At 47.9% G+C, this 24,836-nt stretch overlaps 1 protein-coding gene, 7 non-coding genes and 1 pseudogene across 9 annotated transcripts; 7 read left to right on the top strand and 2 right to left on the bottom strand.

The window, feature by feature from the left end:
- Positions 1–2,547: 2,547 nt before the first annotated feature.
- Positions 2,548–2,711, top strand: LOC147376330 (U1 spliceosomal RNA). Its single transcript, XR_015161698.1, has one exon. It is a non-coding gene; the product is annotated as a U1 spliceosomal RNA (small nuclear RNA).
- Positions 2,712–8,090: 5,379 nt separating this feature from the next.
- Positions 8,091–8,162, bottom strand: TRNAQ-CUG (transfer RNA glutamine (anticodon CUG)). Its single transcript has one exon. It is a non-coding gene; the product is annotated as a tRNA-Gln (tRNA).
- A 2,077-nt stretch (positions 8,163–10,239) lies between these two features.
- On the top strand, positions 10,240–11,072 carry LOC147376332 (leukemia NUP98 fusion partner 1 pseudogene; annotated as a pseudogene). Its single transcript, XR_015160922.1, has one exon. The product of XR_015160922.1 is annotated as a leukemia NUP98 fusion partner 1 pseudogene (transcript).
- Positions 11,073–11,202: 130 nt separating this feature from the next.
- On the top strand, positions 11,203–12,852 carry LOC147376333 (uncharacterized). The gene has a single exon (XM_086394064.1). It carries the CDS (start codon positions 11,734–11,736, stop codon positions 12,850–12,852), a length of 1,119 nt encoding a protein of 372 aa, XP_086250190.1. The 5' UTR covers positions 11,203–11,733.
- Positions 12,853–13,085: 233 nt separating this feature from the next.
- Positions 13,086–13,159, top strand: TRNAN-GUU (transfer RNA asparagine (anticodon GUU)). Its single transcript has one exon. It is a non-coding gene; the product is annotated as a tRNA-Asn (tRNA).
- A 605-nt stretch (positions 13,160–13,764) lies between these two features.
- TRNAV-CAC (transfer RNA valine (anticodon CAC)) lies at positions 13,765–13,837 on the top strand. The gene has a single exon. It is a non-coding gene; the product is annotated as a tRNA-Val (tRNA).
- Positions 13,838–14,355: 518 nt separating this feature from the next.
- On the top strand, positions 14,356–14,427 carry TRNAE-UUC (transfer RNA glutamic acid (anticodon UUC)). The gene has a single exon. It is a non-coding gene; the product is annotated as a tRNA-Glu (tRNA).
- Positions 14,428–15,130: 703 nt separating this feature from the next.
- On the bottom strand, positions 15,131–15,201 carry TRNAG-CCC (transfer RNA glycine (anticodon CCC)). The gene has a single exon. It is a non-coding gene; the product is annotated as a tRNA-Gly (tRNA).
- Positions 15,202–22,632: 7,431 nt separating this feature from the next.
- On the top strand, positions 22,633–22,704 carry TRNAH-GUG (transfer RNA histidin (anticodon GUG)). Its single transcript has one exon. It is a non-coding gene; the product is annotated as a tRNA-His (tRNA).
- Positions 22,705–24,836: the final 2,132 nt, after the last annotated feature.

The raw sequence follows: 24,836 nt of genomic DNA on the forward strand, positions 1-24,836 counted from the left end.
TGTACTCCACTGTCTTGAGTGTCCCCTGAGGTGTGTTTTGCGACTCCGGATTCCACAACAGTGTTAAACAAGGGCTAAAAAGGAGAATAACAATAGCCGTTAAAGGGCCTAGATAGGGAAGGAACCAGGTTAACTTTGGGAGGGCTTCCTTAACTGTTGACCTGACAGGGGAGAGGAGGTTGCCCCTGCAAAGAAGCCGTTATAATTGAGCCTATATTTTTGTTAATGTCAGCATTAAAGTTCGTTCTACTTGAGTGTGTATATTTTTGTTAGTTCAGTCACTCAGTCGTGTCCGACTCTTTGCAGCCCCATGGACTGTAGCACACCAGGCCTCCCTGTCCATCGCCAACTCCAGGAGTTTACTCAAACTCATGTCCATTGAGTCGGTGATGCCATCCAACCATTTTGTCCTCTGCCGTCCCCTTCTCCTCCTGCCTTCAATCTTTCCCAGCGTCAGGGGCTTTTCCAGCGAGTCAGTTCTTCGCATTAGGTGGCCAAAGTATTGGAGCTTCAGCTTCAGCACCAGTCCTTCCAGTGAACACCCAGGACTGACCTCCTTTAGGATGGACTGGTTGGATCTCCTTGCAGTCCAAGGGACTCTCAAGAGTCTCCTCCAACACCACAGTTCAAAAGCATCGTTTCTTTGGCGCTCAGCTTTCCTGATGGTCCAGCTCTCACATCCATACACGACTACTGGAAAAACCATAGCTTTTGACTAGATGGACCTTTGTTGGCAAGTACTGTCTCCGCTTTTTAACATGCGGTCTAGGTTGCTCATAGCTTTTCTTCCAAGGAGCAAGCGTCTTTTAATGTCATGGCTGCAGTCACCATCTGCAGTGGTTTTGGAGCCCCGCCCCGCCCCCCGCCAAATAAAGTCTGTCACTGTTTCCACTGTTTCCCCTCTATTTGCCATGAAGTGATGGGACCAGATGCCACGATCTTAGTTTTCTGAACGTTGAGTTTTAAGCCAACTTTTTCACCCTCCTCTTTCACTGTCATCAAGCGGCTCTTCAGTTCTTCGTCGCTTTCTGCCATGAGGGTGTTGTCATCTGCACAGTTTTGTTAATCTCAGAGTTGATTTCCTTTAGGATTGACTGGTTGGATTTCCTTGCTGTCCAGAGGACTCTCAAGAGTCTTACCCAGCACCCACAAATCGAAACCGTCGGTTCTTCTGGCTCTCAGTCACCGTCCGCAGTGATTTTGGAGCACAAGAAAATAAAATCTGCCATGGTTTCCACTTTTTCCCCATCTATTTGCCATGAAGTGATGGGACCAGATGCCACGATCTTAGTTTTTTGAATGTTAAAAAAAAAAGTTGTTTTTAAGCCAGTTTTGTCACTATCCTCTTTCATCCTCATCAAGAGGCTCTTTAGTTCCTCTTTGCTTTCTGCCATCAGAGTGGTATCATCTGCATATCTGAGGTTGTTGATGTTTCTCTGGGCAATCTTGACTCCATCTTGTGAGGCATCCAGCCTGGCACTTTGCATGATGTACTCTGCATATAAGTTAAATAAGCAGGGAGACAATATTTTACAGCCTTGACATACTCCTTTCCCAATTTTGAACTTTATTGTACCTAGGTTCAATAAGTAAGACCCTATTATATCTTTTGCGAGGAAAATAACTTGATATGATGAAAGCTTAAAGTAAATGTAAATGAGATAAGAGCTTTGGGTAAGCTCTTAAAAAAAATTATATTTTAGAGATGTCTACTTCAAATGACCTTTCCAGATATTTGGTAAAGTCCTAGAGTTGTGCTGAGACTTAACTGATGGAAGTAAATTAATTAGGTAGTTTCAAAAAAATAAGATACTGAGACATCAATTACTAAATAAACTAAGGTATTTAGGAATACTAATAAAAAATGTTTGAACTAAACATAAGTGAAATTCTCAATCAGTGACATTGAATTCTGAAGAAACAGAAGTTCACGGCCAGTCGCGACGCTTAGTGCGTTTTACTAGACATACACACAATATTACATCACAAAGACAACTGGATTTGAAAGGAACCGGTTTCCCCCGGACTGCTAAATGTTCCGTTCTCCCCATTGAACGCCGTTATTTGAAAAAAGGTGCACAGGCTTCAGCCGACCGCCAGACCGGGGCTGGGCAGGACAAAAGTTAGGCAGGCAGCCGAGTGCGCCGGGTCCCAACACGTAGCGGGTGGGAGAACAGGAGCGGGAGGCGGACGTCGCTTCCCCCAGAGGGGGCCAGCCGGCCGGTTGGCCGGGCCGGAAGGCGTGGGAGGAGGGAGGCGGGGACTAGGGCGGGGCGTGGGCTGGAGGGAAGCGCGGGTTCCTGTGACGTCACGGGCGGGGCGTGTCGTATGTAGATATCCGAGCGCAGGGGCTGCTGGGCCGTCATCTGGTGCTGAAACACGATGGTCTCCCGTGGCGTGGGAGAGAATTGAGGAGTTTTTGCGTGAAAGTGCGTGGATGCGCCGTGTGGAAGGTCCAAGAAGGCTCGGGGATGCGGGGAGGAAAGTGAGCGTGTGTGTACAGTGCAGGGCGTCTGAGGTTGCTGTGGGGCGGCAGGCTGGCAATTCATACTTACCTGGCAGGGGAGATACCATGATCACGAAGGTGGTTTTCCCAGGGCGAGGCTTATCCATTGCACTCCGGATGTGCTGACCCCTGCGATTTCCCCAAATGTGGGAAACTCGACTGCATAATTTGTGGTAGTGGGGGACTGCGTTCGCGCTTTCCCCTGGTTTTTCTCTGTGGCTTAAAAGCAGAAACAGGGATCTGAGGTGTAATCCTGGGGGTGTTGCTGTGTGTGACTGCTTGAGAAAGAATGCTGAGGGTCGTTTTCCACCTAGTGAGGAACTTTCCTAGGACAGGATACAGTCAGACTCGGCCCATTTCCTGGGCCAGACCCACGAAATCAGGAGGCGCCGCGTGGCCGATTTCTCGAAGTCTGCCGGTCTTGTGCGAGTCTGCTACTAGCTGTTTTCCCACCAGTGTCCTGTTTTCGGAGGCTTCATGTCTTGCGTGGTCAGCTGCTTTGCTTACTTGCACGCCTTAGTCTTTGCTGGAGATAGTGCTTAGATACCACCCCACCCACCCCAAGCGGCCTCTTCGCATTTCTGGATCCAGTTCTCTCTTCACCCCCCGCCTTTTCTCTCTAGGCCTTCTCCTGTTACTTTCCCAGTCAGAAAGCCGTACCTCTGTTTCAGCCTCAACTGTGTACCTGACATGCTTCAGTAGTCGGCAAACTAGGAAACCTCCTTAACATCCCTTCTTAAATGGCAGTAGAAATCGCACCTACCGTTTTTTTGTGTTTTGTTTTGTTTTGTTCTTTTCTTTCGGTCAAAAGTAGTTTTCCTTTTCTTCCTATGTGAAAACATTGAACTACAGATTAGAAGAAAACCCCAGGCCGAGTTGTCGGCAGTTTTGTGGGCTATTCGACAACCCCTTTCTCAGGATGTGTTGTGCTCACTTCTGATTCACAAAGTCCTGCTGGCAAATAGAAACCACTGGGCCAAACAGAAAAGGCAGGACCATGGCGGGAAGGGCTGTCCTCCCCCTCGTGGCTGCCTCGGGGACGGCACGCGTCCATCCGCTCAGCCCCAAGACGCCTCTGAGATCGGAGGAGGTGCTGGGAGTGGGGTGATGCAAAGAAAACTAACCAAAAAGCACACAGGATGCAGATCGAGGATCTAGGTCATTGAAAGTGAAAGTAGAACATCCTACTCTATCTCCCCAACAGCGGGAGATTTCCTTGCTCAAATATGAAACATCTGCACCAAGACCAAGGTTAATTTTTAGTGGCTTACTGATGCGCCGAAGAATTGATGCTTTTTGAACTGTGGTGTTGGAGAAGACTCTTGAGAGTCCCTTGGACTGCAAGGAGATCCAACCAGTCCATTCTGAAGGAGATCAGCCCCGGGTGTTCTTTGGAAGGAATGATGCTAAAGCTGAAACGCCAGTACTTTGGCCACCTCATGCGAAGAGTTGACTCGTTGGAAAAGACTCTGATGCTGGGAGGGATTGGGGGCAGGAGGAGAAGGGGACGACAGAGGATGAGATGGCTGGATGGCATCACCGACTCGATGGACGTGAGTTTGAGTGAACTCCGGGAGATGGTGATGGACAGGGAGGCCTGGCGTGCTGCGATTCATGGGGTCGCAAAGAGTCGGACACGAATGAGCGACTGAACTGAACCGATGAGAAAACCGGTTTTAGGAGTTTTTAACAGATTTCCTCACCCTCAAGGTTGTGCACGCTGTTAGGCTCTGGACCCCTGATGGAGGAGTTTCTGACCCAAAGAAGCCGATCAGTAAATAATACCGTGAGGAGGACCGGCTTGGATATTGGTTTCCAGGCCTGTCAGACACACCGAGGTTATTGGGAAGACATTGGGGGTGGGTCTGCAGTTAGGAACGCAGCTTCTGGGGGGTGCCAGGGGTGGGGGGGCCTCCTTTTCAGTCATGTTGCCACCACTGGCCTTCCGGTTTGACCTTGGGCCGACTCCCATTTGCTAGGCCAATTTTGCAAATGTCATATGAAAGTAATAGTCATAAAGTACTTCATAAAGTTCTTGTGTAGATTAAATGGGATAATCAAAAATACACCTGTGGCTTATATTACTTTGAATGGATTATGTCCTGATAGGAAACAATCAAAGATGAACTTGTAACTCTGCAATAAATTGTCTTTGTGAATGTAACATCCATTCAAAGTAAATTCGTATTAAAGAATTTTAAAAATGCAAATGGAATTTGTAAAGCATAAGCCCACAAAAGGGACTTGCTTGTAGCAGCTTTGTTCGTAATAGTCCCCAAATTGAAAACATTTCAAATGTCCATCATGAGGTGCATAGATATATAGGATTGTGACATATTCACTCAAAGGAATAGTACTCCTCGCTAAAGTGGTACAAATACCTGATACATGGCAACAGTCTGGATTACTCTCAAACGCATCATGCTGAGTGAGGGAAAAAGAACATACTCTGTGGTTCCACTTATGTGAATTTCGAGAACTGAAAAATCGATCCACAGAGACAGGACCGAGATCACTGATGACCTGAGTCAGGGAGCCGCAGGGGGACTGACTGCAAAGGGGCACAGAGGACAGTCTGGAGTTCTGGAGATATTCTTTTTCCTTGAACAGGATAGTGGTTCCATGGGTACGTTCGTTTGTCAAAAGTCATCAAACTTGAAATGGATGCGTTGTATTATTTTCAAATTATACCTTAAGACGTTTGATTTTTAAAAGTAATGAGAAGAATCATTCCCAAATTTAATGTCTTAATTAAATTATTATTATTAGCCCTAGGGAATCCTTTCAGAAAGGCATCTCTCGTATAAACAATTTGATTGAAAGTTCAACAATTTCTTCATTTTTCTTTATTTTTCTTCCATGAAATTTATGCACTATTAAGTTGAATGCTTAAAAATAGAATCTATAAGAGCTCTATTTTATAGAAGTATGGTGGTGGTTTAGTCACTAAGTCGTGTCCGACTCTTGTGACCCCATGGACTGTAGCCTGCCAGGCTCCTCTGTCCATGGGATTCTCCAGGCAAGAATACTGGAGAGGGTTGCCATTTCCTTCTCCAGGGGATCGTCCCGACCCAGGAATCAAACCCGGGTGTCCTGCATTGCGGGCAGATTCTTTACCAACTGAGCTGCGATGTATTTTTTTCCTCTCTGTTGATATACCGAAATGACTCCGTCAATATGTAACTACCTTAACAGAAGTTATTTTTGAATTTAACATGTCTCAAAATTTTACATATTTGTATTTTCTGCATCATTTGAATTTTATAAACTAAGTATATGTGTATATATATATATATATATATATATTCAGACTGAGCGACTGAACTGAATGCCTGTTATGTGACTCCTCTTGGGTGTTTTTTCAAAAGAAATACCTGGACTTAAATTTCTTGTCAAGCATTTTTACAGTTTGCTGCTTTCCGATCCCACTCACTGACTGACTTGACAAGTTACTTAACCTTTGTATGTCTCAGGTTCCTCATATGTGAAATGAGGATGACGACATGATGCAAGCCTTTTGAAAGGATTAAGTGAGTAAACCCATTTAAAACTTGTAGACCATGCCTGGGCACTTTGCATGTCTTCATTGGGTGTAAGCTCTTGCATTTTGGGAGCAACACTGCATAAAGATTGGGTGTGATTTTATTTGTTACTGACACTTTTCAGTGACTATGAACCTTCCTAGAGAGACGAAAGCAGTGACCTCCTGGACTGAGAGGGTCTGCCAGTCTACTAGCTCGTGTGATCAGCCCATCAAAGGGGGAATAATGGGCCGATTGCTTGCTTTGAGAATGCCTGCCGCCCCCAAATTTATGGTTTTACAGTAGAAAACATTCCTGCACATGACACAAGACCCAGAATTTTATGAGTGATACATATAATTACACAAACATTTAAGTTGGAAACACAAGCAGTGAGCTTTACTCATATAATGTGTACGTATATATTATATACAGGTACATACGCCCCAAAATTTGTTATGGGAAAAAGTAGACCCTGATCCCATCCCACATTTCTTTTCTTTGAAGAATAAACACTTTAAGGTCAGGAAACCGACTGGCTGTTTATCTCCTTATCTCTAAATAAATACTGATGCTCCGATTTTCCAGTTTCCCACCGCAGATGCTGCAGACCGGCCCGAACAGGGGAAAGTGGAGTGTGTGTGGTTCCCTGCCTGCCAGTCATCTCCAAGGCAGCCGCCAGGACTTCCACTCACCTGCAGACCCACACAGCCCACCTCACCACTCCGCAGGGAACCGCAAACGGAACTTTGCCAGAACAAATGCCAGGCCGGCAGCTTTGCGATTTGGGGGTGAACCGGGTTCCCGGACACTTCAGGAAAGGGTGGCAGCTGCTCCAGCGTCAGGCGCTGTGGGTCGCCCCAACCCAGGGACCGCCCCGCCACTTCGGGCTCATCCTCTGTTCTCTCCAGCTCTTGCCCTTCCGGCGATCTTTTCTTCGGAGGAGGAAATGGCAACCCACTCCAGTATTCTTGCCTGGAGACTCCCATGGACAGGGGAGCCTGGCGGGCTACAGTCCGTGGGGTTGCAAAGAGTCGGACACGACTGAGCCCAGAGCACGCGCGCACCCCTTTCTTTTCCCGTCCTCCAAAGACAGCTGCGTCATTCAGTCCTTTGTAACCGCTGAAAGTTCCAAAATACAAGCGTCGGAGAGATGCTCCTTAGAACCGCGAAGGGAACCACCTTAACTAGCTATTCAGGTCCATCACGGGCCTCATCCGTGTTTTTCTCACGAGCAGTAGAGGACACAAGTGTTTCCATCCGCTCACGTCATGGGGTGTCTTCTCCGTGGAGCAGAGTCCCAGCAGGACGAAGGGGGCCCGGCCGGGGGTGCGGACTCCAGGCAGCTCGTCTCCCCTTCGGCCCCGGAGCAGCCTGGCCGGGCGGCCGTGGGTCAGGGACCTGGGGTCTCCTCAGACGCGGGAATCCGCGACCCACGCTCCTCTTTCAGGCTGAGCTTGGGACCAGAGGAGGAGATTTCCAGAAGTCAAGGTTCAAATCTTGGCCGAACAGCGGCTTTGCGTGCCCAACGGAGACTTAGGAGCGAGAAACTCTGAATAAAATCAAAATAAACTGGGACAGGGTCAATAACAATTCAGAATAATAGAGAACCTGACTAAAACACACTTCCTTCCCATTCAGGTCTGGAACCCTGGACCCGAAAGCTGCCATCCTGTCTGGTCAGCGACATCGCAGGCCCTCCCCGGCACCATTTACTCACAGGCACAGCCGTGCAGTTACAAGGCGTGCGGTGCGAAGGCCCCTCGCGGGGCAGGACTCCGTGGGCTCAGCCTCTGCCTCTGACTCCAGAGACCCAGGGGACCCGACGAAGGGGCGGCACTGGCTGGGCCGCAGCGCCCCTGGCCGGGGCTTGGAGGGCAGAGGAGGGGCCGGGCTCTCATGGCCAGCGATGGGCAGAGCCGCCCGGGTCCAGCGAGGACGCCCCGAGTCGGTCCCACACCTGTCCGCCGTGTCCGTGTGAACCACGCCGCTGAGGGTCGCGGGAGCCGGAAGGCGGGTCCTATTAGTGGAGTAAAAAGTGTTCTTCTTCCAACTAGGCAGAAAGGTCCCACCGAGATTTGAACTCGGATCGCTGGATTCAGAGTCCAGAGTGCTCACCATTACACCATGGAACCCCCTCGGGAGCCACCTGGCCTCCATCGCCAGAGAACGGTATCCGCTTCTTTAGCCTCCATACGTCCCACCCAGAAGCTCAGGGCAGTTCTCCTAAGGCCCTGAGGAGACTCCAATACGGTTGACTCCCGTGGGTGCTCAACCCTCTTGCTTGCTCTCTGCTCCTCTCCTTTGATCCACTCAGCTCACTCTCACCTCAGAAAATGAGGTGAAATCCACCTTGGATTTTGTGCCAGGGAGGACCCCCTTAGCTCTCCATCACCAACCGCATAGTCTGCCTAGGTTAACCAGAGTTGTCCCATCCTGAGGTAAAATTTCTGCAAATAAGAGTGTTATTTTCCTTTTCTTTGCCTTCCCCCTTTTCCCATAGCCCAGAGAGGACAGACGGTTGTCAGGGCAGGAGGCGGGGTTTCCTGGGTCCCTTAGTTTTCTCACAGCGCTGATCACACTCCTGAGCGGCCACCACCTCTTACGTGCAACATATAAAGTGTGTCAGCGGTGGAGTGGGAATGGAGGCAGGAGAACTCTTCTTCTTCATATATTTCTGATTTGGAGAGGGGTAAGTTATTCTCACAACAAGTGTCTATTTGTTAGATTTACCATGTAAGTAAGAATAACTATTTACATAAAACAGTCAGACAAACCAGCTATACTCACCTAAAAGTGAAGTCAACGTCGCTCAGTCGTGTCCAACTCTTTGCGACCCCAAAGACTGTAGCCCGCCAGGCTCCACTGTCCAAGAGATTCTCCGGGCAAGAATACTGGAGTGGGTGGCCATTCCCTTCTCCAGGGGATCTTCCGAAATCAGAGATTTAACCCGGGTGTGTTGCATTGCAGGCAGATTCTTTACCTGCTGGCCCACCAGGAAAGCCCCATACTCACCTGGGGTGACTGAAGATCAACCGCATGTCGTGGAGGACACGAGACAGGGCTCTGACACTTAGGCAGTCACAGACTCTTTGGTCAGGTCGGTCAAGTCAGTTTCTCTCCCATTTCTTAACATATCAAACCCAGAAATTGCAGTTTTTAAAAAGGCGTACAAATATCAAGGTACCCAAGAGCACTGATTGCTGAATCATAGAGGATGCACATCCAAGTTGTCTTAGGTATAGACAGTATTTATGAACACAAAATACCACCAGACTAAATATTTACACGTAGAATAGATATAAATCCTATCATGGCTCAGAGTAATAATCTCTACTTCTTCATCGTACCCTAAAACCGTTTCTTCCCTAATCCCATACACAGAACAGAAAAAAATAGCACCTGTTTTTAGCTGGCCAAAACACAGAGTCAGAAAGAAGCCCAGTGTTGCCTGGAGATGTATTTTGTCCCCAGAGACTGGACAGAGGTTGACTCAAGGAGGAAGGAGACAAAGGGGAGGCGGGAGGCTCTTGTTATGAGGAGGAAGTTCACAGCTCCAGGGTGAGAAGATGAAACTTCTTGGAAACTCAAGATGTTGAGTGGTAACGAACAGCACAAAGTGCTCCACCAGGAGAACTTGAAGAAGGGTCAAGGTTTATGGGTACCAGGACCCGAAACGGACTCTGACTGATATAGGAAGAAAAGAAATCCCTGGGTTTTCTCGTTACCACCACGTTGGCGCTGCTTAGAGCCCGGCGGCCCTTAGCTCCGCTGTCTGTGCGCGTGTCCTGGGGAATCATCGGGTTGGAAGGACTTTTAAAAATGTGGGAGGAAAGAGCCAAAAGCTGAAGATAGCCCGATATCACCGGTCTTCTTAGCTCTACCATCGCCAGATTTTAGTTTGGAAGAATTTGAGGTTATTGAGGGCAACGGCGGGTGGCAGAAATCAGACTCGGTGGAAATCTAGGTTGGCTCCAGTTGAAACAGCTTGAACCGGGTCCCTGCGACTCACCTTCTGCACCAATTATGAGAGCGATGACGTCGATGTGAGTGGGTAGAAATGAGAAGACCCAGAGTTCCCATCTTTCCTGCCCTGCTCCTCTCCATCTGCACTCTGCCTTGACCTACCCCATGGGACCCCTCAAGGCATGCCAGGTACTTCCTCCAAGACCTATTTAGGGACAGGCCTTGGATATTCTGAAGCGCCTTTACATGGAGCACAAAGATGATGATGATGATGATGATGATGATGATGATGATGATGATGTGTCTTTTGCCAAATGGATGAGCAGCTTCCGGGGTCACAGCTGGATAGAGGAGGATGAGTGAGGACTCCGGGACCGCCGTGGATCACAAGATGCCAGTTACAGGAAAAGCTGCCTGCCCTGCCCACTTCCTGTGCTTCCCAGAATGATGTCGTCTGCCAGCCATCCTAGAAGGTATTCTTATGAGAACCAGGGATCTCGATGCCACACTCGTGTGCGGGATCCCAGAAAGTGCTCAGGGGATGGGTCATTCAAGGAGCCATTAATGGGATCAAAAGGAAGATCCCATTCCAAAATTCAGTCATTTTCAGACTCCTTTGAACAGCAACCGTGCTTTAGAACCAAACGTTCCGTCTCTTTGGGACCTGAGAGCAGAAAGGAGAGAAATGAGAGAGAATGCCGGTTTCTGGAAGTGAGGTCTTGCAAGAAAGTGGAGGGAAAAAGGAGCTCTAGGAAGGAAGAGCGTGGAGAAGCGTACCTGCCCGCCCCCCCCCCCCCCCCCGTCTGAAAAAATGCTCAAATAACCCTTGGCTTCCACACCACAACTACCGACGCTGCTGTGTTTTTTGAGCCCCAATTCACCAGACCCAGGAACGGTACCTGTAAGAGGGTCTGCAGATGCTGAGTGACTCAGGTGGGTGGTTGATTCAGCTGCTCCCCAAGACAGCTTGCATCATACCCCACCTGCTTTTCAGAGTATGATCTGTTCTGTTGGCCTTTTAGGGGAATAGAAAGAATAAAAGGTATTTTAATAGAATAAAATTATTCTTGAAAATGTAAGGAGAGATATTTAAAGAGCCACCCACACATCTTCACCAACCCTTCTTCCACTAAGTAAAAGTCATTGGTGTGACTCAATAAAAAGAAAAGAGAAAGAAATCCCTGGAAAGTATGTTGAGAGATCACAGAATGGCCAGGAAACCTGGAGAACCGGGCTCTCACAAGGGGCAAGGACAGAATCAGGTGAGGTTAGAACTGGGATGGGTGGAGATGTGTGTTCTTCCCATTTGCTCCAGCCTGCACGTCGGTCCCTGACCTGCAAGCAGAGAGCTGGCGATGAAGGGCGGCCGAGCTACAGCAGAGCAAACTGCAAGAGCAATCATGGGAAACTTTGTCTTGATTCTGTTTACAGAAAATCTAGAAGCAGCGAGCTAATTCAAGGTGAAATAAATAAGGGTAAGGGTTTGTCAAAAGATTCTGAGGATAATGACAATATTTATGATTTCTCTGCTTTTGACATTAGATCCAGTAGTTTCCAAACGCAGGCACACCTGACAACAACAGAATGAAGTAGAATGCTCTCATTGCTCCCATTTTACAGCAACAAGACGGGAAGCACAAAAAGTTTTCTTTAATTTGTCTAAGGCCACGTAAAGTGAAGTCGCTCAGCCCTGACTCTCTGGGACCCCATGGACCGGTAGCCCACCAGGCTCCTCCATCCATGGAATTTTCCAGGCAAGAATACTGGAGTGGGTTGCCATTTCCTTCTCCAGGAGATCTTCCCGACCTAGGGATCAAACCTGGGTCTCCCCCATTGCAGACGGATGCTCTACCGTCTGAACCAGCAGGGAAGCCCCTAAGGGCACATAAGGATAGAACTATTTTTACAACCCAGAATTTGTGCACCCGAGCACAGCTTAGTTGGGTCTTTCTTCTCAAAAGTGAGTGTGTCAAGATTTCTCTGCTGCAGAGATGGGAAGAAGACCAAGAAGAGGAGAGAAGGCAAGAGAGGGAGGAGGGAAGGGTAGAAGCACAGATTCTTTTATTCTCTCCTTCCTCCCCTCTCCTTTTGCCTCCTTCATTCTTGGGTCTGCCAGCCCTCTCCCTCCTTCCCCACTCTACGACCCGGACTGAAGCAATGTTCGCCTCTAGGGATCCTGGCCCAAGTCTCCTGGGAGGTCTCAATGCCCTCCTCCCAAACCCGCCTTCCCCGCTTGGTTTTCGCCCTTTCCCGCTCCCAGGTGGACCCCACAGAACGCAGCCTACCCAGCTGGGCGCTCCACCCGGCAGGCAGTGCTCCGGAGACCTTTCCGTTTGCCCGCCCAATGGGGTGCTGCGAAATCCAAAAACCGGGATAAAGGCTTTTAAAACAGGACTGTTCACTTCGAAAACTATTCCGTATTTCCATCCTCAGGGGTCTTCATGGGACGAAGGGCTAAAGACGACAATGTATTCATCCAAGTCCTGGAGCGTCCCAGCGAGTGCCAGACTCTGTCCTGGGCATGCTGACACAGGGCGACCATCCCCGCGACCAATGTGCTTAGTCGCTAAGTCCTGTCCGACTCTTTGCGCCCCCATGGACTTAGCCTGCCAGGTTTCTCGGCCCATGGGGATTCTCCAGGTAAGAATACTGGAGTGGGTTGCATGCCCTCCTCCAGGGGATCTTCCCAAACCAGGGATTGACCCCGGGTGTCCTGCATTGCAGGCGGATTCTTACCGTCTGAGCCCCCAGGGAAGCCCACTCTGGCGGAAACCGCCTGGTGGACGCAGGAAACCGAAGCACAACCTCGGCCCCGGAGGCCTTTGCCTGGGTGGGCAAACTCTCATTCGTTGGGTGTAGGCGCCGAAACGGGAAGAGCCATCAATGGGAGCCCACCGGGTGTTTAGCCGTCCTTGGATCTATTTCGGTTCAGACCCGGAAGCTTCGTGCCCTGGGTTCTCCGGGGGCGCTGGCATCTGCGGCGGGTAGGGGGCAGGAAAATGGCACCGTTTCTCTGGGGGACAGAACGCTCACCCTGGGAATACGTTAAGTAGGTCTACTCCATAGAGAGTCCAAAAGAACCCCATACTGTTGTCTCTGTGGCGCAATCGGTTAGCGCGTTCGGCTGTTAACCGAAAGGTTGGTGGTTCGAGCCCACCCAGGGACGGTGGGGATGACATTTTAGGCAACACCAAAGAGAACTCCCTTTTGCCAGGAGGACACCGGAGAAGTGATGCGCCCAACGGACTTTCAGAGAAACACAACAGGAGTCAGGTGCAAAGGAACAGCGGGGAGGGTGCGTCCCGGGTGGATTGGAAGCGTCGGTCATTCCTGAGAGCCCAGAGCGCTGATCGCCGGCGCCGAGAGAAGGACCACCGAGGCGCGGGTCCGCAGCCATGGAGGGGCGGCTTCCACACCGCTGGGTTTCGGGGTCACCTGGGCCTCGGGCGCACCCACCGTCCCCGCCTCCTGCGGCTTCCGGGAGCTGGGGAGTCGGCGGGGGCGACCCCTGAACTCAGGGCGCGCAGCTGAGGGTCTGAGGATTCTGCGTTGGGTGAGGGACCCCGAAGGCAACCTGTGGGGGCCCAGGGGTCCTCACTTCATGGGAGAGGAGGAACCCTAAAGCAGGGCCCTCCGGAGCCGCCGTCTCCGTGCCTGAGAGAGCTTGGGGCTTCAAGGTTCCTCTTTGAGAGTTAAGAGTTGGTGGTGTGCTTAGTGGTGGCGGGACCTCGGGATTTCATGAAGACAGTGTTCAGGAGCAGAGCTTGTCCCGTTTCCGTAGTGTAGTGGTTATCACGTTCGCCTCACACGCGAAAGGTCCCCGGTTCGAAACCGGGCGGGAACAGGGTTCCTCTTTCTTTTTCCCCGCCCTGAGATGTGCCTTCTCACTGGCAAAACCAACAGGCGCGAAAGGCACGGGGTGAGGCAGGGGACGCAGCTGGAGGAAGACTTGGTGACCACCTGGAAGTCTCTTTATTCAGCGCTAGGAGAGGCCCCGGAGCCACATCAGAGATCTGGAGGTGGACGGATCCGCTCATCACCCGCCACTCATCACCGAGCCTGACGACAAAGAAAACCGAGGTTACAAGGAGAGCAAGTCCTGGTCTCGGCAGCACGCAGCGCTACAGCTAGACCAGGAGGGACCCAGTCCGCTACTTTGTGTCCTTGCCCCAGAGCAAAAGCGACGCCCAGGAAAGGAGACGTGAAGGGCGATGAGCAGCGGGGGCAGGGCTGGGAGCCCTGCACAGCGGCACACAGCCCTGGGCCGCTGCGACATTGCCTTTCCCGCTTTCTGACTTTCTGAAGGGTCATCTTCCACTCACCTTTCACCTGGAGAAGCTAAATAAGGTATTTATCTACAGCTCCCTGGTGGTCTAGTGGCTAGGATTCGGCGCTTTCACCGCCGCGGCCCGGGTTCGATTCCCGGTCAGGGAAAGCTTTCTTTCTTCCAGCGTCTGCACTCACACAAGTCTCTCTCTTGCTGCCCAGATCGGAACTGTATTTTGCTTAAAGGTCCAATGCAGAACATTTCTGCACAGAGTTTCTAAATGCCGCTGAGTCCGGGCCTCAGGGTCCTGGACCTCGGGCTGGCTGTTGGAGCTGAGATGCCGTGAACAGCCTGTGCTGGCCAGCTCTGGCCTCCACTCTTTTCTCCTGGCGTGGTAAACCCAGAGTCTTACTTAACAGAGTTTTCATTCAAGGAGAATGTGGGGCTTCAGTTCCAAAAATTCATTAAAATCCAATACCAAAAGCTTTTGTAAGATACCAAAAGTTTGCAAGAATACGAACATCGTATATTCTGTACCTAAGTGCCCGGTTAACATCACATTCTTTCTTTGGATAAGAGTTATGACATCTCTTGATAGTAACGTGCCGATATCTCGGGATTGTTCCTTTCCTTTGACGTCCCTCTGAAAGCTAACTTCTGTGGGACTTGTCTTCCAAGGCCGGGGAACAGCTGTACCGACCAGAAGAGGGCCCTCTTGGCCCTTCAGGAACCTGGAATCCGTTCTCTTTAGGATGTAGAGAAGGTATATGTGTGTTAGTCGCTCAGTCCTTTTGGACTTTTGGCCATCCCTTGGACTGTAGCATTCCTCTGTCCTTGGGCCAGCGAAGCCCAAAACAAACATAACCACAATGCATTGGCCGGGAATCGAACCCGGGTCTCCCGCGTGGGAGGCGAGAATTCTACCACTGAACCACCAATGCCACCATAGAGAGGATGTGCAAGGATATCCTAGATGGAGTTTTAGTCAGGTCTTTCTCAAGTGCAGGCCACTCATGCCCTGTGCTTGTAGGACGGTCTAGGCTTTCATCCTCCGCCCTCAGCTGCACCGGCTGCCCTCTGCCCTTTGGCCTCCTGCGGGTTGCTTTGGCGGGCACTCAGGTGTGCTTTGGATCCGTCTGAGTGGTGGAACCGCCTGCTGCTCGTGCTCACTGGCCCAGTCTTGTCCAAAACTCTTTGCGACCCCTTGTCCACCAGGCTCCTCTGTCCCTGGGATTGCCACGCCCCTTTGCTAGAAAACCCATCGAGGCAGTACAGCTGCCCCCTTGGCTCCTGCCTGGCTCCCTGTGCCCTGCAGGGAGCATAAAGTGTTCTGTCAGGACACAGAGGTGAAGAATCCTTCCCTGTGGTCGGAGGATGAGAGAACCAGATGGGAAATGCTGCAAAGGGAGGGGAATATTCTCAAAAGCTTCCCAGAACTGCTGTGTGGGTGCTGTCGGTTGGGTGGCTGCCCTATGACAATAGTGCTTAGCCTTGTGTTCTGGCCTTGACCCAGTCCCAGGTCCAGTCTGAATTCAAGCACAGAGGCACCCTGCTTTCCCACACATATGTCATTCTGCCTCTCTCCAAGGGGAGTTCTGAACCACCTCTTCTATCTCAGTGAATAGCAACCATGTGGGTCTTTTATTTATTTATTTTTCCCCCTTTGTTTTGCTGAAATGTAACTCAGGAATATAAAAAAGGTTTGGCTCTAGATAAATCAGTGCTCTCCATGCTACAAACAAGAATAAAATTCAAGTTGATAATAAGGATGAATCTCGAATACTTTTACACTCCTGAAAATTCTAATAATTGATGTATAATTCCATAGAAAATATTTGTCCTGTCATGCTCCCAGAGATGACTCCTGGTATGCACCACACTGCTTTAATAATTTTCATCTAAAAACTCCTTCATGGTGACTTTCACATATATTATTATTTATAAAGTTTAAAATTATGTATCCCAGTAAATTAAATATACCATATAATATCTTTTAAATCAGGATTAAGTCTTTTGAGTCTCGAAATCACAGTGACTTAATTATTCCCCTTTCAATTTGGGGTCAATGTTTTTAGCTATCATCTAATATGTGCCTCTAAGTAGCATTTATCTGCCACAATTCAGCTCAATTTACGGTTTTAAGATCTATCATTAAGTTCTTTGACTGATATTAAATTGGTTGAATTAATGTATAATCTTTGCCTGGAGAATTTCTATTTAAGGTAGAAATAACAAAACACTGTTTAAATATAATGCTGCCCACATTTTTATAGATTACATATAGAGGGGCTATAGGTTAACAGCTTAAGGGAATGTGTGGGAACCTTTAGGAGATGTTCCTGAATGTAGCCATAACGTCACTTGAAGAAGAGTACAACACATGGACTCCCTAAGCTGAGAAGTAAGGACCTGTTGTTTACTGGAAGCACTCGTTTATTTATTTTTTTTAATTCCTGATTCTTAGTTACCTGCCTCCTAGGTCTCAAGTCACCATTTTTCCATGTGCTATGTAATTCTTTTTTTACTCACTGCTGGGGTCCTTAGGCACTGGCAGGCAGATGAACCTGAGAACATGACAGGTTGTTCTCCTGCTGTGATTTTTATTTGTGTGTGTGTGTGTGTGTGTGTGTGTGTGTGTGTGAGAGAGAGAGAGAGAGAGAGAGAGAGAGAGATTCTTATTTTTGATGCCTCCTGGTGTGAATGCACCAAGGAGTGGGACCTTGACTTTGCTCCTGATACAGCAGTTTTCCTGGAGAAGGGCCTGGTGCCTGATGAGCGCCTAGTAAGTGCTTGCTGACTGAAGGACTCCTAATGCACATTTGCGGAAAACTGATGAGGAGGACAGAAAGTGGGTAAGATCCACAGAGGCCTAGAGTATGAGGGACAGAAGGGCACAGACTCCAAAAGGGTGAGAGAGGGGCAGAGAGAAATGTCCTAGAACCCAGAGACATCCTCGACTGAGTACGGAAAATCCAAAGAGCTCTCGTTTCCTCCTGAGCTTCAACTGAGGAATCAGTGGAAGGTGAACCAATAACTCTAAGGATCCAGGTTTGCACATGATGTATTATCGGTGCAGGATTCTGTAGCTTGCAACAATTTGTCTCGAATGAGATAATTTTTCCGGATGTAGCCATGTACTGTCGAGATATCATACGGAGAGAGTCTCGGGCTTGCAAATGTACCCGTATATTGGAGGGAGACCCCACATTAGATTGTGCGCATCCAACCAAAGCAAAAATGCAAATCATAAAGGGAAGGGAAGAGGATAAATGTCTGGGACCAGTGGGCTTTTTGTTTTTTTTGTTTTTGTTTTTTTAAACTCCTGTAATCCATAAGCTGCTCTGCAAGAGGCTCTCCAGGGTCATTCCGGCTGGTCTTGTCTGGACTCAATGACTTGGTCACCACTGAAAACAGTTACAATTATTAGAATACTTTCCAATCAGCTTGGAGGTTTAGCTGCTGAATATGTGCAATCTCTGGAAATGTACACGTTGTCTTTTCATTGTACCTCCCGCTAAGTTGAGTCGGTAGGGCACAAATTCCTTTGTTAGAGTAACAGACAGGTGTATTGACAATTTCTTGTGATGCCAAGACCATGAAGAAAAAGACTCTTTCCTTGAGTTGGAAAAATACATTGGAATATAAATTAGCACATCTATTTAGGGAAAACTAAGAACATAAAGAGATGCCTTCAGTTTCTAGCAAAGGTGCAGTGACAGAAATCAGATTAACCCTCCTTTCCAAATCTCACTCTCCCCCTTTGTCCCACTCCCAAAGGAACAAAAAGACAAAAAAACATGAAATACTAGCTTCTAAGACACTGGAAATCAGGTAGCAAAGGATAGCAAGCCCTGAGAGGTGACAAACAAACAAGATGAGTCTTGCCATGGGCCCAGCTTCCTGCTTTCAGTGAGTTCCCAGGCTGGGCACCAAGAGGAGGACTTGAGGTCAATCCACTGGACTCAAGAAGCTGAGTGTTGGTGGAGAACAGGGCAGCTAGAGTTCACAGGACAAAGATCCAATCATTTGCTTTGCAAAGCAGAAGTAGAGACACAGATGTAGAGAACAAAGGTATGGACATCAAGGGGGAAAGGGGAGTTGGAGGAATTGGGAAGTTAGGATTTACCTATATCCGCTATTGATGCTATGTATACAGTAAATAACAAATGGGAACCTACTCTATGGCATAGGGAAATACTGGATGCTCTGTGGTTACCTAAATGAGAAGAAAATCCAAAAAAGAGGGGATATATGTATATGTATAGCTGATTCACTTTGCTATTATCACAACATCGTAAATCAGCTATACTTCAATAAAAGTTAATAATAAAAGAAAGAAACATGAAGAAAGGTCCAGTGATGAGAGAGAGTGGGAGAGAGAGAGAATGCTGGGATATGAAAGGGTCTCCCTCAAGTACTCAGCAGAGTCATGATGGGGTATTGTTATGAAGAAAGTGCCTGAGGCCAAGGAAAGAATGTTTTTAAAAGATCCTGGTGCAATGCCTGGTGCTCACACAGGACAAGCAATTGTATTCGATCCCCCCAGACAGAATGGACTCCTCCTAACTCCTGGGCCATTGGGAAGAACATTCAGAAAACTCTTGTTACAGTATTGGGAATAAGCAGCTCTAGACTGACCTACCTAAAAAAATCACGAAAGGAAGATCCAAAGGGATCAAACCATTTACAAGTCACTCAAATGTACCCCAGATAAAACTCAAGAAGATTCGTAGGAATACCAAAACAGCCAGTGCCCCAAATGGGAAACTCTGACAATGCTTGGCCTCCAATCAAAGGATGCCAGTCATGCAAAGAGGCAGGAAAATGACAGGTAAGGAGGAGACAAATGAATGAATGAATCAGTCAATGAAACTGAGCCAGAAGGGACACAATGTAAAAATCTGCAGAGAAGACTTGAACAGTTATCATGACGGTATACATGCGTCCAAAATGTTAATTAGAAACACAGAACATACAAAAATGGCAAAAACAAACAAACAAACAAACAAACAAACTTTAGAGCTGAAAACTATAACATCCAATGCAATAAATTCACCAGATTGAAGAGCAGATTAGACATGGCAGAAAACAACATAAACAAGATTATGGAGCACAAAGCAATGAAAAGCTGTTCACAGTATCCAAATGGAAACTCACTGTCAAAATAAAATGCTTTTAATGAACATAGTGTCATTGAAGAGTCATTGTTTTTCAGTTGCTAACCTGTGTTTGACTCTTTGTGACTCCACTGACTGCAGCACTACAGGCCTCCCTGTCCCTCAATATCTCTCAGAGTTTGCCCAAGTTCGTGTTCGTTGAATCGGTGATGCCATCCAACCATCTCATCCTCTGTTGCCCTTTTCTCCTTCTGCCTTCAAACTTTCCCAGCATCAGGGACTTCTCCAAGCAGTCTGCTCTTCTCATCAGGTGGCCAAAGTATTGGAGTTTCAGCATCATCCTTCCAATGAGTATTCAGGGTTGATTTCCTTTAGGATTGACTGGTTTGGTCTCCTCGGCATCCAAGGGACTTTCAAGAGTCTTCTCTAGCACCACAGTTCCAAAGCATCAGTTCTTCAACATTCTGCCTTCTTTATCGTCCGACTCTCACATTGGTACATGACGACAAGAAAGATCACAGCTTTGACTATATGGACCTTTGTGGGCAAAGTGATGTCTTTGCTTTTTAACACACTGTCCAGGTTTGTCATCGCTTTCCTTCCAAGAAGCCAGTGTCTTCGAATTTCATGGCTGCAGTCACCATCCGCAGTGGTTTTAGAGCCCAAGAACAGAAAATTTGTCACTGCTTCCACATTTCCCCCTTCTATTTGCCATGAAGTGATGGGGCTGGATGCCATGATCTTAGTTTTTTTTAAATATTGAGTTATAAGCTGGCTTTTTCACTCTCCTCTTTCACTCTCATCAAGAGGCTCTTTAGTTCCTCTTTGCTTTCAGCCACTAGGGTGGTGTCACCTGCATGCCTGAGGTTGCTGATATTTTCCCCAGCAATCTTGATTCCAGCTTGTAACTCATCCAGCCTGGCATTTCCCCTGATGTGTTCTGCATTCAAGTTAAATAAACAGGGAGACAGTAAACAGCCTAGTTGTACTCCTTTCTCAATTTTGAACCAGTCAGTTGATCCGTATAAGGTTCTAACTGTTGCTTCTTGACCTGCATACAGGCTTCTCAGGAGACAGGTAAGATGGTCTGGCATTCCCATCTCTTTTAGAGTGTTCCACAGTTTGTTATGATCCACACAGTCAAAGGCTTTAGTGTAGTGAAAGAAACAGAAGTAAATGTTTTTTCTGGAATTCCCTTGCTTTGTCTATGATCCAGCAAATGTTTGCAATTCGATCTCTGCTTCCTCTGCCTTTTCTAAACCCAGCTTGTACATCTGGAATTTCTTGATTCAAGTTGAATGCTGAAGCCTACCTAGCTTGAAGGATTTTGAGCATAACCTTACTAGCATGGGAAGTGAGCACAATTGTCCAGTACTTTGAACGTTCTTTAGCACTGCCCATTGAATGGTAGCACATCACTGAAAGACCTGATACATGGGTGACTGATGCTCCTGAAAATACCCAGGGACGAGAAACAGTTTTTGGAGGAACAATGTCAGATAATTTCAATCACAGTAAAGATTATAAACCCACCGATCCAAGGAGCCAAATGAACCAAATGAATGAGCACAACAGCACGGAAAACACACATCTAGTCGCATCGTAATTAAAGTGCTCAAAGCCATTGAAAAAGCATATAGTCCCCGAGGGACCAGAGGAAAAAGACCGGATACATATAGAAACAAAAGTACACATGTCAGATTTTATCAGAAGCATAGAAGTGAGGGACTTCCCGGGTGGTCCAGTGGTTAAGACTTTGCCTTCTTGGTGTGAGTTGGATCCCTGGTTGGAGAGCTAAGACCCAACAGGCCTCATGGCAAAAACAAACAAACAAACAAACAAAAACACACACACATGAAACAGAAGCCATACTGTAACAAATTTAATAAAGACTAAAAAGAGAGAGAGGAGAGAGATGCATGGAAGTTATAATACAGTGGAGCAGCCTCTTCAAAGGACAGAAGCCAAAGAAGTCAAGGTGGAATTCTATCACTGCTGCTCCTGCTGCTGCTAAGTCGCTTCAGTAGTGTCCAACTCTGTGCGACCCCATAGACCGAAGCCCACCAGGCTCCCCCGTCCCTGGGATTCTCCAGGCAAGAACACTGGAGTGGGTTGCCATTTCCTCTACCCACCTTTAAAGTCCTTCAATATGAAGGTGAATAATGACCATTACAGACATACAAATGCTGAAAGACTTCATCAGCAGCAGACCCACTGTACAAGGAATGCTAAAGGAATCCTCCAGGAAGAACACCACCAGATGGAAATCTGGATGTACGCACAGGGAGGAAGGAAAAGAGAAGTGGTATCTGTATGGGGAAAATAAAAGATTTTAAATATAAATCCCTATAGAAGTATGTAACGGATTAAAACACAGAACAGTGGATTTGTTACATGCTCAGTAAAGGAGAAACGTAAAGAAATACGGTTACTGGTTTCACTGCTTCAGGAAATTCTGGACTCCCAGGGACCTGGCAAACCTCCTGTGCACCATGACGCCGGACAGGAGGGAAGCAGTAGAGGAGCCCCTTTGCCTTTCCCGGAAAGCTTGCGCAGCGTAGAAAGAACCACACAGTTTTTGAGTGTTTCAAGGAAGGCGTTCCTAAGGTGTGTTTAGAACAACCAACCTTTCCGTGAACAGCCCAACGCACTAATAGATGGCGCCACAGAGACACGCTCGAGTAAGGTACTTCTCATCCCCATGGATGGGTAATTACCCGCTTCCACGACCGGTGGAGCCACACACATTTCCGAGGGCAGAAACGCGCCAGAGACGCCCCGGGCCGGAGCCGAGGGGGCCAGAGGGAGGTTGGACGCCGGGTGGGCTCCGTACTGCTTCTTTCGGTTCTTTGCTCCGCCTTCACCCGGCCGTCCGCACCGCTGGTGTTGCCCTCCCTCGGCTCGGCCGCGGTCGGTGGGGCGGGAGCCGGAACCAGCTAACCGGGAAGGTGGATCCAAAGGGACGACTGCGAAGAGCTGGAAAAGAAGCCGGCGAGGTGGGGACGAGGACAGCCAGACTTCCCAGAAGGAACGTGCCGCATCTGGGGAGATGAGAATTGGTGTTTGGTTTGATTTTGTTTCCTTTTGTCACAATATATCAGTATTGAGAGACAGAGCGGGGAAACCGATGAGCGAGCATGAAAGAGAGAAAACGAATAGCTGCAGTTCCCAAGAATAAAGCAGCGCAAGGATCGAAATCATTTTACGTCAAAGGACAGACATTAAAGACCGTTCTCATGGCGTGGTATGTGGCACGCCGTGATCGTATAGTGGTTAGTACTCTGCGTTGTGGCCGCAGCAACCTCGGTTCGAATCCGAGTCACGGCATGGCCTCCGTGTTTCACGTGGCGTCTGACTTCTTTTTCTTCAACACGGTAATGGTCTGCACTGGGTTCTGCAACATGTGACCGCCCATTCTATCCGAGATAAAAATTATTAAGGTGTATTCACAGAACAAGATGCACAAATCATGAATGAACAGCTATTTGATGTGAAATAATCACCAAAATCAAGAGGTACAAATTTTTTTATCAACCAGGTATGGAAGATGCACTTTGATACATGGATGAAGCCCTTTGGCACGTTTCCCAGGTAACGCCTATCCGTCCCCTGCTACTTTAAACTATTGAGTTTGTCCTTTCCTCAGTTCACCTGAATGAATATAGACATTTTACTATATAGGGATTATCAAGCAGAAATTCTGAAGTCGATTTCACCCTAGTAGGGAAATCACAGAGGTCAGAACGCCGTGAAGGCAACGGACAAGACGTTCCATTGGAGAAAGCACCTTCAAGATCACGGTATCTCTGCTGCCAGCTAACTATAAGCATGGACCCGTCGGGCCACCATCTTTCACTCAGGGTCGCCCTCCTCCCGTCCCCCACCCTTACCAAATCACTCCCTGCAAAGTAATTCTAGCAAAGATCTCCCAATCCTCCCGCCCCTCCCCATGGGCAGAGCAGGCACTCTCACCCACCGGACTCACCGCCTTTCATCAGCTCTTCCGGTACCACATACACGCACAGCCACTGTTGCTGCCTCATCTACCGCTACCTCTGCAGGCTTGGTCCACACCCCTGGCCCCCCGCCCACCAGCCCCGCTCCCTCGCTCACCTCTTGCCCTACAGTGGACATAACATTTGTCCTAACAGGTCTTCTAAGCGAGCTTCCAAGGGAAAAGGGAAACGGTGCCCACTGCCTGGTAGAGACCAAGGGGATTCCAAACAACAGCAGCTGGAGAGTCAGGGCATTTCCCTGGATCACCATCTTATTGATATTCTGACGTTGATTTTTACATGAACCATCTGCTTATGCTGCTGATATCAGTTTTCCCTTTATGGTAGTGAGATGAATTGGCCGTTCAAAGTACTCAGGGAAATGAATGTGAAATGAATAGGTTGAAAGAGAATATTTTAAAAACATGTTCTGCACTTGCTCAACTGAAAGTGGGTGGAGATGGTAAAAGCCTAGGAGGCTGGGCATGTCCACTATTGCCGGGCCAGTCACCGGAGCTAAACCTGTCGACACTGGGAATACCCTGAGCCTGGGCCCCTGTCTCTGAGAGACACTTAGGAAAATCCATCTTCACCTCAGCGACGGACCACAGCACCTGGTTCCCTTTTCCTGTGAAGCCTAAGCCAGGGATCACAAAGGTAATATTTTAATGACCAGAAGCTATAAGAAAATACTTTTGACATATTTACTCATTCGGGAAATAAACGTCACACTTACAAGGAGATATCATTACACAGCCTCCAGCATGACCGCTTTTTAAAAAATTCGTGCACTAAGTGCCGACAAATGTGGAGCACTTGCACCTGTAGCAGCCAGTTCAAAATCATTCTAGAAGACTGTTGGCAGTTTCTAATAAAGTTCATCTTGTACCTACTTCATGACCCAGCAATTGTAGTACTTCTATGAATGCACAATATAGAAGAAGTTGGTATGGGATATTCATCAAGAACACCAGTTAACACCAAAAAATCCCGACAAAATTACTCCAATAATACCAAAAGTAGTGAAATGTGCATAACACTATGAATATGTTTAATGAACAAAATGTTGCATGAAAGCAAGGTCAGTTACCAAAAATGTAGCTTCCTTCATTTGAATTTCAAGAGCAGGCAACAGTACACTCTTGCAGTAGACCTCAGAATGGTAATACAATAAGCGATCTAGTGTAGGAATTGCCTACAAAGTGGCTCAAGTGACATTTCAAGGGTGGGGGAAATTTTCTACACCTTGATCTGGGTGCTGATTACGTTTGCAAAAATTCAACAAACTGTGCCTATAGTTCAATGATTTACTGTTTCTGTAAAAATCAGTGGATGGTGGATGGAAAGGAGCTGGTCTAGACCATGATGACTAGTTTGCATTTTATTGTAAACCTCTTAAATACGCCTTCTCCTTTAGTGTAAGAAAAACCTCACTGATATTAGAAATATCTTTACCAGAAAACA

This window comes from Bos grunniens, chromosome 3, assembly GCF_055505025.1.
Source record: "Bos grunniens cultivar Pamir isolate PY7600 chromosome 3, Bosgru_T2T1.0, whole genome shotgun sequence".
In the NCBI taxonomy this organism is placed as follows: domain Eukaryota; kingdom Metazoa; phylum Chordata; class Mammalia; order Artiodactyla; family Bovidae; genus Bos; species Bos grunniens.

Excerpts from the sequence above, each read along its gene's own strand:
- LOC147376333 (XM_086394064.1), top strand. The coding sequence starts at position 11,734 with ATGGAATTTTCCAGGCAAGAATACTGGAGTGGGTTGCCATTTCCTTCT.